At 50.4% G+C, this 19,274-nt stretch overlaps 1 protein-coding gene across 1 annotated transcript; it reads right to left on the reverse strand.

Annotated features, from left to right (window-relative positions):
• Positions 1-1,813: 1,813 nt before the first annotated feature.
• Positions 1,814-11,896, reverse strand: LOC110482998 (transmembrane protease serine 9). Its single transcript, XM_077782531.1, has 11 exons — positions 11,826-11,896; positions 11,307-11,549; positions 10,745-11,010; positions 10,399-10,544; positions 9,771-9,927; positions 9,443-9,566; positions 7,359-7,403; positions 3,690-3,932; positions 3,111-3,397; positions 2,702-2,847; positions 1,814-2,233 (listed from the first exon to the last, which is right to left on the reverse strand). The coding sequence occupies exons 1-11, from the start codon at positions 11,894-11,896 to the stop codon at positions 1,814-1,816; spliced, it is 2,148 nt and encodes a 715-aa protein (XP_077638657.1).
• Positions 11,897-19,274: the final 7,378 nt, after the last annotated feature.

A 19,274-nucleotide genomic window follows, 5' to 3' on the forward strand; every position in this document is an offset into this window, starting at 1 on the left:
CTAAGTGACATCAATGAATGACAGCTGGAGATTATAAGTGCTGCTGAAGAAAGCAGAGTTTTACTCAATGTACTCCACAGATCTTAGAATCATGGTTTGGATTGGAAGGGATCTTAAGGATCATCTAGTTCCTATAGGCAGGAACACCTTGCCCTAGACTCAGTTACTCAGAGCCTGGCTCAGAAGATGAACTTGAACTCTTTGAGGGATGGGGCATCCACAGATGCTCTGGGCAACCCATGTCAGTGCCTCAGTACTGTCACAATCAAGAATTCCTTCCTATGATCTCAGCAGATGCTACCCTCTGTCACTATAAAGCCATTGCCCCTTGTCCTCTCAGGACCAGCCCTTGTGAGATGGTTCCCTGCAGCTTCCTGTAGGCCCCTCTTCTTGCAGGATGAGGCTGTGGAGCCCCTGAGGAATTTCACTGGTACCCTGCTCCCTGCAGCCTTTTTCCCCACAAGATTCTTCCCAAAACAGAATCCTGGAACAGGACTCCTTCAGGATGCATGTGTGTGCTTGGTTCAGGAGCCAATCCAGTCACAGCCACAGTGGGTAAGAGTGCAGTGCCCAAGCTGCATCATTTTTCCTACAGAGGTGCAGTGAAATGCAGGTGCAGCACAGTCTGTGCTGGTGCCATCAGGCAGAGAAATGCCTTCTGGAAGGCTCTACGCCCTTACTGACAATGAGTTCTGTTGCTGTTCTGGGCTCGATCTAATGAGGCCATTGTGACACCCTTATTTCAGGGTGGCAAGTGACATACAGCAACTGAATGCTGTAGGCAGAGAAGGGTGCTCTTGTTCTAAACCACAGGCCATTCTCCATGCCATTGTACTGTGGGAAATTAAGAGCAAAAGAGTTTCTTTCCCATCCTGTGGTGATTCTGTGCAGCACTCAGGAAAACAAGCACATCAAACTGCAGTTTGTGTCTCTGCAGCTGGCTCTTTGATTGCTCCTTCTCTTCATTTGCCAGGCTTGTACAGCCTCTCATCTTCCTCAACTCCTCCATTTCTCTGCCCTCATCTCCTTCCAAATATGGAGCCAAAAACCCAGGGATCATTTCCCCCTGGCTCACAGGTGGGCCCTGCCTGTGAACAGCCTTGGTGCTGCAGGTGGTGTTGGTTCACACACCTTGGCCTTCCATGTCATTCCTGGTGTGCTTTCCTACTGTTCCTGCCAGGTTCCTCTCCCCAGAATGACCCCAGCTCCTCCTTTGAGTATCTGTGAAATGTGACCACCTGGCACATCAATCCCTCTTTGCTGCCCATGAAATCTGGCTCTGCCTTAGGGCACTGGCACTCCAGTCAGGAGCCAGGAGTTTCCCTTGTCATGCCTGGGAGTTTCCCAGATGTGTTCCCTTAGGTCAGGCTCACATCAGCCCCTAAATCTGCAGCCCATGTGCATTTGAGCATTGCCTCCAATGTGTCTGCTTTTTCCCTATCCCTTTCCTAGGCTTGATGTACCAGGTTCCCCAGCCCACAGTGGCTCAGAGCACTCTCCTCTCTGACCAGGCGCTCTTTGGAGCCACTCTGTCCCTTGGTGCCTGCCATGTCTGCCTGCAGGCTCATTCTGCAAGTGCTGACCATGGAAGTCCTTGCTTTGCCCAGGAGTCAAAATTGGACCAAAAAGATGGTACCCTGTAACCATAGACAATTTTACTTCATTCAGGTAAGTCAACTGCGGTGTCTGCATGCACACAGGAGAGGAGTGTGGTCAGGAGAGAGCAGGGTTTTGACCCTGAGACTGCCTTTGGATCAGCAGGAAATGGTTGTGGTGCACTGCAGTGTGTCCTGGATCATGGCTGTCCTGCTGCTCAAAATGTGTGTTGACCAAAGGTCTGCTGGAGGAGTTCCTTCACTTGAGTAAATAATTCCACCAGAATCTTGATGGGAAATGGGCAGGAGTTAACTTTGCACAATGTTGGTACTGGAGTTGATTTTGGAGAGGGGGTTGGTCTTGGCCATGGCTTCTGAGAGGGTTGTGAGGTGAAAATAAAATAACTCCAGGGGTGTGAAGTGGTCAAAAAATGACTACATGCCCGTGATGTTGGAGAGGAACTTCCATCTGGGCTCAGGTTCATGTAGAATATGATCCAGTCATGGAAGTACTGAGTGGAGATGTAGATTCCAGGACGCCTTGCTCTGGCACAGCCTTTTCCCCAGCTGGTTATTCCGATGACCCACCAGTAGTCACTGTTTTTCTCTTGGCACATGAGAGGACCACCGCTGTCACCCTGCAGCAGAGCACAGAGCATTAAGATGTTGTTAAATGTGGCACCTGCCAGCACTGGGGCTGTCTCCTTCTCTCTCCCATGCCCTGCCAGAGCTGTATTCTGGGCAGAAGAATGTTCTGCCCTGTGGCTGGAGCCTCCAGAAGCTTGGCTGTGAATGACTTGGGTTCTTGTAGGGTACGGCTCTCTCTGTCATCTCTGCACAGGGCTCCTGGATGTGCAGAGGATGGATGTTTGGCACAAGGGGACCTCTGGGCTGCCAGGAACACTTTAACTGGGCTGTCTGGGTTTTTGGCACAAGGGGAGCCCTGGGCAGGCAGGGGTGGATGGGGAGTGTGTGGGAAGCCCCCAGAGCAGCCGGGGATGAGCTGGGGCTGGGAGGGCGACTGAGTGGCCAGGCAGAGCAGGCCCTGGGCTGTGTTGGGGTGGTGCTGCTGGGGGCTGAGTGGCTTGTGGCACACTCCTTCTTACCTGGCAGGTGTCGATGAGGCCCTGTGGGTATCCAGCACACAAGTTGTGGGTGTGGATTTTCCCTGAGTACCAGCGACTGCTGTTGCAGAGCTGGACATCGATGAGCTGGACCTTGGCCTCCTGCAGGTGATCACTTGTTTTTCGACCTGTGAGGAAGAGAAAGGAATGAGTCCCCAGCAGCTCCTTCCCAGTTCTTCTCCCATGGTTGTCTTGTGGGGGATCTAGTGCATGGCTTTGCATCTGCAGAGGCACAGGAGCTCTCACCTGCCTTTGGGGATTGGGCCAGGCCCATTTCTGCAAAGCTGTATGTCCTGCAGCCTGATTCCAACTTAGGCCTCTGCTATGAGGGGAAACCCAAATCCTCTCCCCAGTGTGCTGAGCTGGCCCAGAAGTTGCTCTTGGAACTCACCTCTTGCAGCAGTGGCACCCCAGCCAGCCACCCAGCAGTTCTGCAGCTCTGACACTTTCAGTGTGATGTTGGGCACACAGGCCAGCTGGATGTAGGGGCTGCACTGGACAGGATGGTCCAATTCCATCAGGGCAATGTCGTAGCTCATGTCAACAGGATTGTAGTACTGGTGCATCAGCACCTGCTTGATGCTGCGCACTTGTGCCCCAGGGCCTGGCTGAGTCAACTGGGTGGCCCCAATCACCACGTACAGCCTGCTGATATCCCTAGAAGGCATGGAGAGAGGGCTGAGAGGGAGCAGAGCCACAGTGTCACAGCAGCCCAGCAGTTGTCAGACCTCTGCATGGCAAGGCAGAAATGGGGCAGTGCTCTGGCAGGTGTGAGTGCCTTCACACGCCTTAGGCTGGGGGAATGTCAGGCTGGAGGCTGCTAGGAAGCCTTGGCATGAGCCCAGGCTTCTCCTGAGCAGTGTGGCAGCCTGGCTGCCTGAGAGGAAAGAGGATGGGAACAGCAGGTGGTGCTGCTAACAGGGCACCTGCTGGTGCTGTGGGGATGTCCCCATTCCCTGCTCCTCCTTACGTGACCTCGTCGAAGCAGTGGGCTGCTGTGAGGACCCACTGTGTGCTGATGAGGGACCCTCCACACAGATGTTTCAGGCCTGGTATCCAGGGGTGCTGGATGCTGACGATCCAGGGCCAGGCCCCTGGCAGGGCACCTGTGCCACCCACAATGCGTGTCATGTCGAAGTCATAAGCCACGTAGCCGTAGGAATTAGTTGTGGGGTGGTAGACAGAGGGCACAGCTCGGAGACCGCAGCTCCCTCTGCAAGCAGAAAGTAATTTCCGTGCTGCTTTGTGGCCTGCTGTGTCTCAGGCTGAAGCTCAGCCCTCTGCCCTCCCCACAAGGGCTTGCACGCCCTGCAGGCCAGGGAAGCCCATGGGGTGTGCGTCTGTCCCTGCAGCACCTGGCTGCTGGCAAGGAGCTGAGGCTCCCCATGGTGGGTGGGAAGCTGTCCCCGGCCATGGGGGACAGGCGGGTCCCCTCCAGGGAAGGTCCCAGGTGTTGCCCTGGCTCCTCCCAGGGCCTGGGGCCACTCACCCGCAGTTGTCCCATGTCCCCTGTGCCAGCCCAGCCACGGTGAGCAGGACGAGGAGGCCGAGCCAACTCATGGCTGCCAGAGGCACGTGTCAGCTGCAAGCACTGAGAGCTCCGTGCAGCAGCACAGCCACAGCCGCAGTGCCCGCAGCAGCCGCGCTGCCCGTGGTGTCCTGTGGCTGATGTCACAGAGAGGTGGGTTCCATGTTCTGGGCACTGTGGGGATCTGTGTCATGGTGCGCATGGTAAGAGGAGCTTCATTGAATCAATGAGCAATAGAATGGTTTGGGCTGGAATGGACCTTAGTGATCATCTAGCTCCAACCCCCTGCCATGGGCAGGGAGGGATGGCTTGCGCTAGACCCAGTTGTCCACAGTGTGCACAGCCTGGCTCAGAAGTGTCCTTTGACACTTTGAGGGATGGGGCATTGAAGTACTAAGTCCTGATCAGCAGGCCCTGACTAAGGCCAGAACAACATGCCTTGACTAAGAGTTGGCCTCTGGATGAATATTCCAAACAAGTGTTATCTATGTCAACTCACTGGCAAAACATGGATTTACCTTTCCATACTTAGGAACTGGACAAGACCCTATTTCACCTTGCTTGGGGGTGTGCAATCACAAACAACTCTCTTGGCTCCTCCTGGAACCCTCCCAGGCCTCAGGAGCATCCCAGTAGGACACTGAAACCAGATGTTACTGCACTAGAAGTTTTGCTATTTTGCTTATTCCATAGTATAAAAACGGGGACCTCTCACAGCACAGTCAGTAACCTCAGTGCCTGTAGAGGAAGGTACCTGCAGGATTTCCCAGTTACTATCAGTGGTTCACCAGTCCTTCACTGGGACAGTGGCTTCCCCCCAGTTGATGGGCAGGCCTGGATAATGGTCAAGGATTAAGGTAACTTGTGATGTGTCTTTCTTTATCACTGTAGTCAGTTGTTTATGGTAATGATTAGATGTATTGCTATCCTTTTGCAATTCTTTGCTAATGATTTTATGTCCTGCTTACTTATCCTTTTACAATTCTTTGCATGTTTGAATTACAGTAAATTAAATTTATTCCTGAGGTCGGTGTCTGTGTCTTCTGTGCTGACCCTGCCTACATGAGAAATAGGCTGCACAGCTGCTCAGGGTAACCCATGCCAGTATATCAGCAAGAATTCCTCATATTCCTCACAGTCAAGAATTCTTGACTATGATCTCATCTAAAGCTACCCTCTGTCACTGTAAGGCCATTGCCCCTTGTCCTCTCAGGACCTGCCCCTGTAACAAGGCTCTCTGCTGCTTTCTTTAGGCCCCTCTTCTTGCAGGATGAGGCTGTGCAGCCCCCGGGGCAGGCAGTGGCTGAGGAATCCACTGGGGGCAGGGAGCTGGGTGTGCAGCTGCAGTGCCAGCTGCAGATTGAGCTCTGGCTGGCAGGAGCCCAGGACCAGAGGCTGTGTATCCTTCACACGACAGAGGGCACAGGGAGCAGGCCAGGGGAATGGATACTTATTGGAATTTGGGATGTTTTCCCCCTCCTTTTCTTTTCTCTCAGGGAATTTTCTCCCATTTTTTGCCTAGGAGATAGAAACAACAGATACTTATGAGAGACAAAAGATGTAGCCAAGGAAGAGTGGGAAGGGTGCAGTTTGCTACTGTCTCTGAGCAGTGAGGTTCTCTTGGGAAGTGCTGAGATACTGTGAGATTTTGGCTGGGGTTGAGGGACTAGGCTCAGCTCCTCACTCACTCTCAGGGCCGGAAGGGAATGATCCAGTTTGCTGCTGCTGTGGGGTGAATATGTTGCCACACTGGAATTCTGTTCTGAACTGCTTTTTTTCCTTTCTGTGGGTGAGCTTCTGCTCACAAGAGCAAGTGTTGAACTGGGACCTTTCAACACCCAACCTCACTGGGAAGGTGATCCTGACCCCTTCCCAGAGGATGCATCTCCCAGCTGCTTGTGCCTGCTGCTTGTAGTAGCCTGGCAGCCACTACCCGGCTGTGCTGTTTTATGCTGATGGTTTAGGCTTTTTTGCTACACATTAACCTGACACTCCATGCCTGCCCAAACACTCCACAGCTTCTGGCATGGCTCTGGAACCTTTGCTACACTTTGTTTGTCACTCTGGGATAGGCCTGCCTCTGCTGTTCCAGCCTGTTCTCCAAGGTTCCTGCTGCAGTCCATTCAGCTTTCCAAGTGACAGAGACCTGTGGAAGGATGGATGGTAGAATAGAAATAGTGCTGAAGGCACTCTTGCCCCTGAGGAGTTGCAGCTGTACTAATTACCAAAGAGTAGGAACAGCCTTGCCTTTAATAGGTCACAGGTGTGTCCAATAAGGCCTACCCTTAATAGGCTGCAGCTGTGTCCAATAAAGATGGGCTAATAAGATGGGTGTTATAAAAGAGTGGATTAGCAAGTTGAGGGAGAGTTTGAATTAGTTGCCTGTGCTCCCCCAGGGAGTAAGGGTCAGGTGTTTGTGCTAGGGACAGTAAGGGTCGGCACGTCTGCTAGGGACAGAAGGGGTTAGGTGTTTGTGTCAGGGACAGTAAGGCTTAGTATGTGCTGCTAGGGACAGGAAGAAGTCAGCCAGCCATGTGAAAGAAAGAAAAGGAGTTGGTGTTGTGAGAACTCACAAAGACAAGGTATGAAAATCTTATAGCAAGATAATAAACTAATGGTGACAGTTCTAATCCACTGTCAATTGGCACATACCATTCCAAAGGAGGTTCCTGCCTTCCTTGGCAGACACCTGTCCTTTAAACCAAGAGAGTACTGACAGCTGCAGCAGGAGCTAGTGACTCTTTATGGAATGAGACATCTGTGACTCTGCTGATGGAATCTCAGGGTGGAATGGGTACAGACACCCACTCTGACTGTGTGAGAGTGCATGGATGGGAAATTGAACAGGGCACCTGGCAGCTCACTGGAGCGACACTTGCCTCTGGAATGGTCACATAGGGGAATTTCTTCAGCACTGTAGCAGCCCAGGTAGGAATGTAGAGGAGTACCTCTGGAGCCTCCCTCCTCCAAATATCCAATTGCTGGAATTTTCAGGGTGGGAAGGAGACAGAGGAGGAATGTTAACTCCATGTGCAGAGTCTGTGTAAAATAAAAGGGTGTATTTGAGCCTCTCTATTGTTGTGACATTTGGTGCAGATTTGGTGAAATTACTGATAGAGAATTACTGTTGGAGAAGGCATGCGCAGCATGATCAGCCTAAGAGGCCACAGAGGAGTTGTAGAGGCCCCCATAAATTGTGAGGTGGAGAAGCTCGAGTCTCTGCTTGAAGGTTTTGGTGACAGGCACAGGGAGAACCTTGTAACCCTTGTGCCATACAATGGGTGCTAGAACACACACAGGAGGGGGTGGAAGTCCCTTCTTGGAATCCAAAAAGGGGTTTCACATGCCTTGAAGTATTTGATGTGATGGAAAATATCCCTGATTTAAGTAAGGGGATGTCTGTGGCTGAGGTTGTACAGAACTGGGAGGAACTGTTTGGGCAGCAGAATTTTGCCAAGACAGCACAATAAAGTTGTTCCAAAATGATTGGGCAACTCTAAGCTGGTCTGCTCACTGGACTGGGTAATGGCCATCCCCAATGCTGAGTGACATTCTTTCACTTGGTGTCTTTAGTGAGCAGACATCTTCTGACATCAGGCAAGATTTGAAGAAGGTTATGCCAAGGTGGCAGGGACCAGTACAGATCTAGGGTGGTTGTTCTCAGCACAGCCTACCTTGATTAACACAGAGGAAAGATTGCTACTCACTGTGAGACAGGAATCCGTTGGCCTGGTGATGTCACATTTATTTTTGCCTGTTTTCTTTTATATATTCTCTGCATTCTTTACACATATATTTGTAGCTCTGTAGCCTGTTGTTGTATCTGTGGCTAGTTTTCCCTACCTTTTCCCTAAGCAGAAACACAAAACATATTTCAGAGCTCCATGCCCTGGAGAGTACAAGGTCCCTAATCCTATCTTGGTTCATCTTGGGAGCCAAGGTTGGAAACAGCTCTTTGAGGTGCATTTTCATAAACAAAGTTTAGTTTCTATCAGGGTGGGGGAGGATTTAGAGACTGTTGAATTGAGGGACGAATTACTTCATTGTGTGTGGTACTAATTGGTGATTTTTTTCAAATATGCTAATTTGCTAAGCTTATAAAACTATTCACCTCATGTGGGGGAGGAATTCTGTGCACATTTGCCATATCTGCACAGGAGGCCTCCAATAAAGATCAGCCTTTGTATTATATACTATGCTGTATGCTATACTATAATGTTCCTATACTAATATTATGTCAAAGATGTGCTGTTTTGTTTCTAGGTTCTTTAAGGCTTTACTAGAGGCCAAGAAGAGTATCCAGAAAGAGCTGGAGTGACACCTAGTCCAAGGCATTTTGAAGTATTCCATTAGATGAAGAAAGTCAATGTTCACTTGCCTTCACCTGGAAAAGACAGGCGAAAACTGCCTTCAACAAGACTACCCCATGGCAGTCTACCAAGTCTACCCTTCAACAAGTTGCTCTGCCCAACAGAATCAAAGATTAAGTGAAAAGGGCAAAAATTTTGGTGCAGATTTGTACAGTTTGTAGATGATTTGTTAATTGCTGGGTTGAGATAAGAAGGTTCTGTGGTGATTCTGTGCAGCACTCAGGAAAACAAGCACATCAAACTGCAGTTTGTGTCTCTGCAGCTGGCACTTTGGTTGTTCCTTCTCTTCCTTGGTCAGGCTTATATAGCCTCTCAACTCCTCTCTTTCTCTGCCCTCATCTCCTTCCAAATATGGAGCCAAAAACCCAGGGATCATTTCCCCCTGGCTCACAGGTGGGCCCTGCCTGTGAACAGCCTTGGCGTTGCAGGTGGTGTTGGCCCACACACCTTGGCCTTCCATGGCATTCCTGGTGTGCTTTCCTACTGTTCCTGCCAGGTTCCCCTCCCCAGAATGACCCCAGCTCCTCCTTTGAGTATCTGTGAAATGTGACCACCTGGCACATCAATCCCTCTTTGCTGCCCATGAAATCTGGCTCTGCCTTAGGGCACTGGCACTCCAGTCAGGAGCCAGGAGTTTCCCTTGTCATGCCTGGGAGTTTCCCAGATGTGTTCCCTTAGCTCAGGCTCACATCAGCCCCTAAATCAGCAGCCCATGTGCATTTGAGCATTACCTCCAAGGTGTCTGCTTTTTTCCTATCCCTTTCCTAGGCTTGATGTACCAGGTTCCTCCAGCCCACAGTGGCTCAGAGCACTCTCCTCTCTGACCAGGCACTCTGGAGCTCTTTGGAGCCACTCTGTCCCTTGGTGCCCCCAGACTCAATCTGCAGGTGCTGAGCATGGCACTTCTTGTCTTGCTCAGGAGTTAGAATTGCACTGAAAACACAGTTCCCTGTGAACCAAAGTAACTTTATTTCAACAACTAAATCAACTCTAGTGTCTGTGTGTGCAGAGGAGAGGAGTGTGGTCAGGACAGAGCAGGGTTTTGACCCTGAGGCTGCCTTTGGATCGTCAGGAAATTGTTGTGGTGCACTGCAGCCTGTCCTGGATCCTGCCTTTGCTGCTGCTCAAGGAGCACTTTTAATTGAGTTTATACGCATGTTGTAATCAATCCAGTCATAGAAGTGCTGAATGGAGATGTAGACTCCAGGCTGCCTTGCTCTGGCACAGCCTGTTCCAAAGCTGGTTAGTCCGATGACCCACCAGTAGTCAGCATTGTTGTCCTGGCACATGAGAGGACCACCGCTGTCACCCTGCAGCAGAGCACAGAGCATTAAGGTGTGTTAAGTGCAGCACTGGGGCTGTCTCCTTCTCTCTCCCATCTCCTGCCAGAGCTGTATTCTGGGCAGAGGAATGGTCTGCTCAGGGGCTGGAGCCTCCAGAAGCTTGGCTGTGAATGACTTGGGTTCTTGTAGGGTAGGGTTCTCTCTGTCATCTCTGCACAGGGCTCCTGGATGTGCAGAGGATGGATGTTTGGCACAAGGGGACCTCTGGGCTGCCAGGAACACTTTAACTGGGCTGTCTGGGCTTTTGGCACAAGGGGAGCCCTGGGCAGGCAGGGGTGGATGGGGAGTGTGTGGGAAGCCCCCAGAGCAGGTGGGGGTGAGCTGGGGCTGGGAGGGTGACTGAGTGGCCGGGCAGAGCAGGCCCTGGGCTGTGTTGGGGTGGTGCTGCCCGGGCTGCCAGAGCTGCTGGGGGCTGAGTGGCTCATAGCACGCTCCTACCTTGCAGGAGTCGATGTTGCCCTCTGGGTATCCAGCACACAAGTTGTAGGGATGGACTTCCCCTGCATACCAGTCACTGCTGTTGCAGAGCTGGACATTGATAAGATGGACCTTAGCCTGCTGCAGGCGATCAGCTGAATCTAGATCTGTGAGCAGAGAAAGGAATAAGCCCCCAGCAGAACCACGCCAGTTCTCCTTCCCTGTCTGGGGAATCCCCTTTCCCAGGGCCAGACCCATCTTTGCAGAGGTGTAGATCCTGCAGCCTGGCTTCAGCCTCTGTTGTGGGGAAGCCCAAACCCTCTCCCCAGTGTGCTGAGTTGGCCCAGAAGTTGCTCTTGGTACTCACTTCTTGCCGTAGTGACACCCCAGCCAGCAATCCAGCAGTTGTGCAGGGCTGAGACTATTAGGTTGGGGTCAGCCAAACAGGCCAGCTGGATGTAGGAGCTGCACAGGACAGGACGGTCCAATTGCATCAGGGCAATGTCGTAGCTGTAGTCGCTACGCCTGTAGTCACTGTGTATCACCACCTGCTTGACGCTGCGCACTTGTGCCCCAGGGCCTGGCCGAGTCAACTGCGTGGCCCCAATCACCACGTACAGCAGGCTGATGTTACTGCAAAGGAGATGGAGAGAGGGCTGAGAGGGAGTCACAGCAGCCCTGCAGTTGTCTCTGCTTGCAAGGCAGAGATGGGGCAGTGCTCTGGCAGGTGTGAGTGCCCTCGCACGCCTTAGGCTGGGGGAATGTCAAGCTGGAGGCTGCTAGGAAGCCTTGGCATGAGCCCAGGCTTCTCCTGAGCAGTGTGGCAGCCTGGCTGCCTGAGAGGAAAGGGGATGGGAACAGCAGGTGGTGCTGCTGACAGGGCACCTGCTGGAGTTGTGGGGATGTCCCAGTTCCCTGCTCCTCCTTACTCAAACTTGTCGAAGCAGTGGGCTGCTGTGAGGACCCAATCTGCAGTGATGAGGGACCCTCCACACCAGTGTCCGAGGCCTGGTACCCAGGGGTGCTGGATGCTGACGATCCAGGGCCATTCTGCTTCTGCAGCACCTGTGCCACCCACGATGCGTGTCATGCCGTAGTCATAAGCCATGTTGCCATAGGAATAAGTCATGGGGCTGTTGACAGGTGGCGGAACTCGGAGCCCACAGCTCCCTCTGCAAGCAGAAAATAATTTCCGTGCTGCTTTGTGGCCTGCTGTGTCTCAGGCTGAAGCTCAGCCCTCTGCCCTCCCCACAAGGGCTTGCACGCCCTGCAGGCCAGGGAAGCCCATGGGGTGTGCGTCTGTCCCTGCAGCACCTGGCTGCTGGCAAGGAGCTGAGGCTCCCCATGGTGGGTGGGAAGCTGTCCCCGGCCATGGGGGACAGGTGGGTCCCCTCCAGGGAAGGTCCCAGGTGTTGCCCTGGCTCCTCCCAGGGCCTGGGGCCACTCACCCGCAGGGGTACTGGATGCTCTGTGCCAGCCCAGCCACGGTGAGCAGGACGAGGAGGCCGAGCCAACTCATGGCTGCCAGAGGCACGTGTCAGCTGCAAGCACTGAGAGCTCCGTGCAGCAGCACAGCCACAGCCGCAGTGCCCGCAGCAGCCGCGCTGCCCGTGGAGCCCTCGGCCCCGGGGCTGATGTCACAGAGAGGTGGGTTCCATGTTCTGGGCTCTCTGGGGATCTGTGTCATGGAACCCACTGGGGGAGGGGCAACATCTACTTGATGAGCCATATGATAGTTTGGGGCGGAAGGGACTTTGGAAATTTTCTCGCTGTGACCCCTTGCCTTGGGGTGGAGGGTAACTTGCGCTGGAGATGGCTGCTCAGAGCCCAGCTCAGAAGCTGTCCTTGAACACTTTGAGGGCTGAGGCATTGAAGTACTAAGTCCTGAGCAAATGGCCCTAAGGCAGCAACAACAGGTCTTGACCAGAAGTTGATCTCTAGATTTACCTTCTAACCAAATGTTATCAATATCTTCTCACTGGCAAAACATGGATTTACCTTTCCCTATTTAGAATCTGGACAAGGCCACATCTGGCCTTCTTTTGTGGTGTAGGGTCACAGACAACTCCCTTGGATCCTCCTGAAGGCCTCCAAGGCCATCGGAGCATTTCAATAGGAGAATAAAACCAGATATTCCTGCTATAGAAGTTATGGTAGCTTGTTTAGTCAACAGGATAAAAGAGGGCCCTGTCCCAGTGCCGTCAAAAACCTCATTGCCTGTAGGAGGTTGCATCTGTAGAATTTCCTATTTGCGAGGAGTGTTTCCCCAGTATTGTGACAGTGGCTTCCCCCAGTTGAAAGGGCAAACCTGGATGATGGTAAATTATTAGGGTAAGTAGTGATGTATTTTCATCACTGTAGGCAGTCTTTTATAGTAATGATTAGATGCATTGCTTAGCTTATCCTTTTGCAATTCTTTCCAGTTTTGAATTTCAGTAAATTACAGTAATTCCTGAAGTTGGTGTCTGTGTTGTCTCTGCTGACCCTGACTGTGGGAAAAGCAGGATTCCACACTGCTCTGGGTAACCTATGCCTGAGCCTCAGTGCCTTGGAGTGATTTATTATGATAGTGTATTCAGATATCCTCTGTTCCCTTTCCAGAACTTTTTATTGTGTCTTTAAGACCCCTCAACCCCAGGACCTTGCACGTTTGAGGCAGGGGGGACCAAGTGTTTTTGTTTTGCATGGTTATTTTTTAAAAGCTCCCTGCTCAGGTTTCTCAGGGCACTGTGTGGTGTGATTTTATCATGGCTGGCTTGGTTTTTGCCTAGGCCAAAGTTTTTTCTTTCCTTGTCTTGGAGATGCTGCAGTAGTGATTTTTGGCCTGCTTTGAGGCAAATAGAGCAGCTGCTTGTCTGAGACCAGGGACATCGCACCAGCAGGAGCAGAGCTTCCCTGCTCCAACCCAAACCACTATGAGCTGTGCCAGGCTGTGGAAAAAACACACCAAATGGCTCCAGCCCAGCTATTTCCCCTGCCATGACTGTTCTGCTGCTCTTTGCTGTGGGGTGGAGGTTGGTGTCAGATGAGCCATGAGGCTTTCATCTACTGCTGGGCCTTCATCTGCTCCATGAGGCTCCTGCCTTCCAAAGGGGGAAGAGCTGATGTCATCTTTTATCATGTACCAGGAATGGGTATTCTCCAGCATTTTTGGTCTCCTTTTATTCTGGTGGGGAAGTGAGGTCTAAGACTTTGATATGTACAAGCTATTTAGATTTTGTTTTCCTGCCTGTTGGCATTTGGTTTGTTAACAAAAATGTTGGGGTTTTGTTGGGTTTTTTCACTTTTGTTTATTAGTATTCATTCCTTACTGGTGGAAAGGGATTTTTGCAAGTCTAAAGGAGATAACCCAGATGGTTCTCTTTTAAATTGTCTCAAAATGAGACAAAATTTGTCGCCCAACTTAAGGGGGCAGGAGACAGTGAAAAATAAAAAAAAATATCATTCTTGTCTGAAAGACTTTGTACTGGGCACAACAGTCAATGGTTATCATGATGCCTGGTTCAATATAATGGCTTTGTGTCACCTGGGCATGTGTGCTTATCCATATATATTGGCAATCTCGCCCCTGGTATATATCTTCTTCATATCAGGGGTGTGAATCCAAACTGCTGTGTTGATATGCTCTGTGCTAAGAATTTATGGAAAGACATCAGATGTAATGAGAGTTATTTGGGATGTGTATTCTCTGCTGTATTCCTGTGCTGGTCTTGCAGGCTTTTTTTGGGATTTATTAACAATTACACTCAGTCTGTTAGGGGAAAAGCAGGGGATGATTTTTCCCAGCCTTTTACCTCCTCCTTCTTCAGATCTGGCATGTCACCTTTTGAGAATATTCCATTCCCTCTGGATGTTAAAGATACCATATTTTCTTTTTTTAAATTCTGCTAGCTCTCATCCATAAAACTTACAGCACATTTAGAACCAGGGTTGAGATTTCCAGACACCTCCCCAGTGGTGGAAAATCCTGAGTGGTGTGGGATGTGGGAGGACATAGGCCAAACCCTGAGGGAATTCTCTGCCCCTATAGTTTGGATATTTCCCCCTGAATAAATTCAGAATCCAGCTAAGGTGGGGAAATATCTGAAAGAAAATTGCAATGACAGCTCTAAAAAGAAGAAGCTCATTGCAATGTGCTGGGCCCTGGCTAATGGCTATCACACACTGCTAGACACTGTAGGACAGCAAATACAGCCAGAGGGGCAGAAGGATGAATCAGCAGCAGACACCCCAGGCTCTCTGGCTGCAGCTAAGCCAGATGGGGAGCCTAAACCCCTAAACAGCAATTACCCCTGTCCAGAGAAGGAAACACAAAATCAAATCCCCTCACTCAGTGGATGGTGATGGGGAATCAGGACCCTCACAACCAGTAGAGGAACTGGTACCAGAAATAATCACCAAGTCTCCATCCTTAGAAAGCTTTCTCAATCTGAGAAAATATCTCAGCCAATGGCCTGATGAGTCTATATTATGTTGGTTGGTCTGGATCTGGGACACTGCAGGATATGGTACAATTTAGGATGGTACTGAAGAGAGGCATTTGGGATCTCTGTCACGTGATGTGGGTATTGACCAGGGGATTGCAAGGAGGCCCAAACCTCTCAGCCTCTGGACACAGCTCTTAACAAGTGGTGAAAGAAAGATACCTTCACCCAGATATTCAGCTGCAGCAAGGCCTCTGGAAGACCATGGAACAAGGAATCCAACACTTGAGAAAACTGGCTGTGCTAGAGGTCCTTTTCTCAGATTATGACCAAACCACTAAGAGTCCAGTCATCATAAAATGTACAGCAGTGATGTGGCTCAAACTTGCACAAATTTGGCCACAAATGTCCAACCCTGTCATAGCAGCACTGCAGTGGAAGGAGAGGAACGCGATGGTAGTGCTGTGACAAAGAGGCTCCAGTACTATGAAGACACTGTGCATGGCCCAACAGAACCAAAAATCTCAGCTGTGGAAACAGACATGGCAGAGCGTATACAGAAAGTGGAAAACAGGACTGAAGAGACCCATCAGAAACTCAGGAAGGAGATTAGAGGACCTTCTCCAAGTCTCATCAGTACAGAGCAGATGCCCTCTTATCAGATGCAACTGACCCCAGCTAGGGAGAGGGGGTACAGTCCACAAGCTGACCTGTGGTTTTCCTGTGTGAGCATGGGGAAGATATCAGTGGGATGGAAAATTCATTCCTGTCCTGGCAGCACAGGTATGTAAACTAAAGGAGGAAGCTACTAACAAGGGAGTTCCACCATCAGGAATGCAGGTACAGTTTCCCATAGCTGAGCTGCCAGGAATAACAGAAGGGAGAATGATATGTCCTCCCTGCACAGAGGGAGTCAATGGCAGCCAGGACAAAAAGGGCCCTGACCTCCAGCCAGGTAGATGCTGGGGAAAATTGGGTCTTTTGGACTGTGTGGATCTGATGCCCTAGCACAACAGAAACACAAAAATACAAGGGTTTGGTTGACACTGGTGCACAATGTATTTAAATACCACTGGGGCGTGTGAGGACAGAGCCTGTTTCTATTGTTGGGTCAATGGGGAAGTTGCGGCAATTGACTCTGTTGGAAGTTGAGGTATACTTGACTGGGAAAGAGTGGAGTAAACACCCTATTGTGACTGCTCCAGTGGTCCCAGGTATTCTGGCAGTAGATTTTCTCAGGAGTGGTTATTTCAAAGATCCTAAAGGACTCTGGTGGGCCTTTGGAATAGCTGCTGTGAAGACAGAGGGCATTAGACACCTTGCCAGGTGTCTCAGAGTACCCTTCTGCAGTAGGACTCCTGAGGGTAGAAGAACAGCAGGTACCAATGGCCACCACTATAGTACATCATCGGCACTACCACACAAACTGAGACTCCGTGGTTCCCATACATAATATGACCCATGAGCTGGAGAGCCAGGGAGTGGTCAGTAAAACCCATTCACATTTCAACAGTCCCATTTGGCCTGCGTGCAAGTCTGATGGGGAATGGAGATTGACTGTGGACTATCATCACCTAAATGAACTTACACCATCACTGAGTGCTGCTGTGCTGGACATGCTGGAGCTCCAGTATGAGCTGAAGTCTGAGGCAGCAAAGTGGTACACCACTATTGATATTGCAAATGTGTTTTTCTCCATTCCTCTAGCAGCAGACTGCAGGCCTCAGTTAGCTTTCACCTCGAGGCGTGTGCAGTATACCTGGAACAACTGCCCCAGGGGTGGAAGCACAGCCCTACCATCTGCCATGGATTGGTCCAGGCTGCACTGAAGAAGAGTGAGGCTCCAGAACACCTGCAGTACATTGATGACATCACTGTATGGGGGAACATGGCAGGGGAGGTTTATGAGAAAGGAGAGAGAATAATCCAGAGTCTTCTGGAAGCAGGTTTTACTATCAAATGAAGTAAAGTCAAGGGGCCTGCCCAGGAAATTAATTTCCTACTGGTGAAGTGGCAAGATGGATGCAGACAGATGCCAACAGATATGATTAATAAGATAAGTGCTATGTCCAGTAAGAAACACAAGCTTTCCTAGGCACCGTGGGCTTTTGAAGAAGGCACATCCTGGAATGCAGCCAGATTCTAAGAACTCTCAACATCATGACATGAAATAAAAATTATTTTGACTGGGGCCCTGAGCAATAGCAAGCTTTTGAGCAGATCAAACATGAGATTGCCCATGCAGTAGCACTTGGGCCTGGCAGGACAGGACAGTATGTGAAGAATGTGCTCTACCCCACAGCCATGGAGAATGGTCCTTCCTGGAGCCTCTGACAGAAGGGACCTGGTAAGACCAGAGGCTGACCTGTTGGGTTTTGGAGTCATGCATACAGAATCTGAGGCCAGCTACACCCTAGCTGAGGAAGAGATTTTTGCAGCTTATGTAGGGGTTTGAGCTGCCTCAGAAATGACTGGCACTGAAGCACAGCTCCTTCTGGTACCCTAACTACCAGTGCTGGGCTGGATATTTAAAGGAAAGGTCCCTGCAATACATCATGCCATAGATGCTACCTGGAGGAAATGGATCACCCTCATCACAGTGAGCTTGAATAGGAAACCTAAATCAACCTGGGATCTTGGCAGTCATTGCAAACTGGTCCAAAGGCGAGAACTTTTGATTATCATCAGAAGAGGAAGAACAGGTGACATATGCTGAGGAAGCCCCACCATATAACCAGATACCAGAAAGTGAAGGATGGTACACCCTCTTCACTGATGGATCCTGCATGTTGTAGAGTCCAGTAGGAAATAGAAAAGAGCTGTATGGAGCCCTATGTTGTGAGTTGTGGAAGCTACTGAAGGACAAGGTGGATCCAGTCAAATTGCAGAGCTGAAAATTGTCCAGCTGGATTTGGACATTGCTGTGTAAGAAAAGTGGCCAAAACTGTACCTGACATTGACTGGTGAGTGGTAGCAAGCAGTCTGGGGGTGGCTGGAAAGGTGGTAAAAGGCCAAATGCAGTGTAGAGGAAAACTAGTCTGCACTGCTAAAGAATGGCAAGACATCACTGCCTGGGTAGAGAAGCTGATTGTTCAAGTCTGTTATGTAGATGTCCCTGTGCTGAAGAGTTAGGCAACAATATCAGGCTACAAAATCAAGGTGCTACAGATAAATTTGGATTGGCAGCACAAGGGGACATTATTCCTAGCTCAAAAGGTCAGCAGGGCAAAGAGGCTACCTAAAAGTGGGCACAAGACTAAGAGGAGGATTTAACCATGGACAATCTAACAGATTATCCATGATTTGTGAGATGTGCTGATAGGACAAGGGAAAATGGCTTTACAGTGACAGAGGGTAGCTTTGTACATGTTTTCCATAAGGAGTTGCAGTTGTTTATTTTTCACCCCAACATGAATATTCTGGGGTTGAATAAATGAGTATCAAGTCTTGGGGTAAATTTGTACAGTATGTAGATGATTTATAAATTGGCAAGTTGAGATAAGAAGGTTCTTTCCCATCCTGTGGTGATTCTGTGCAGCACTCAGGAAAACAAGCACATCAAACTGCAGTTTGTGTCTCTGCAGCTGGCACTTTGGTTGTTCCTTCTCTTCCTTGGTCAGGCTTATACAGCCTCTCAACTCCTCCCTTTCTCTGCCCTCATCTCCTTCCAAATATGGAGCCAAAAACCCAGGGATCATTTCCCCCTGGCTCACAGGTGGGCCCTGCCTGTGAACAGCCTTGGTGTTGCAGGTGGTGTTGGCCCACACACCTTGGCCTTCCATGGCATTCCTGGTGTGCTTTCCTACTGTTCCTGCCAGGTTCCTCTCCCCAGAATGACCCCAGCTCCTCCTTTGAGTATCTGTGAAGTGTGACCACCTGGCACATCAATCCCTCTTTGCTGCCCATGAAATCTGGCTCTGCCTTAGGGCACTGGCACTCCAGTCAGGAGCCAGGAGTTTCCCTTGTCATGCCTGGGAGTTTCCCAGATGTGTTCCCTTAGCTCAGGCTCACATCAGCCCCTAAATCTGCAGCCCATGTGCATTTGAGCATTACCTCCAAGGTGTCTGCTATTTTCCTATCCCTTTCCTAGGCTTGATGTACCAGGTTCCTCCAGCCCACAGTGTCTCAGAGCACTCTCCTCTCTGACCAGGCGCTCTGGAGCTCTTTGGAGCCACTCTGTCCCTTGGTGCCCCCAGACTCATTCTGTAGGTATGGAATATGGAAGTCTTTCCCTTGCTCAGGAGTCAGAATTCAGTCAAAATCATGGTTCCCTGTGATGATTGGCAACTTTACTTCAACCACTACGTCAACTCCAGTGTCTGTGTGCACAGAGGAGAAGAGTATGGTCAGGAGAGAGCAGGGTTTTGACCCTGAGGCTGCCTTTGGATCAGGAAGTATTGCCACAGCAGGAAACACTTGCTATGCAGTGCAGCCTGCCCTGGAAGCTGCATTCCCTGGTTCTCAAAAAGCACT

Source organism: Lonchura striata, chromosome 3, assembly GCF_046129695.1.
Source record: "Lonchura striata isolate bLonStr1 chromosome 3, bLonStr1.mat, whole genome shotgun sequence".
Taxonomy (NCBI): Eukaryota; Metazoa; Chordata; class Aves; order Passeriformes; family Estrildidae; genus Lonchura; species Lonchura striata.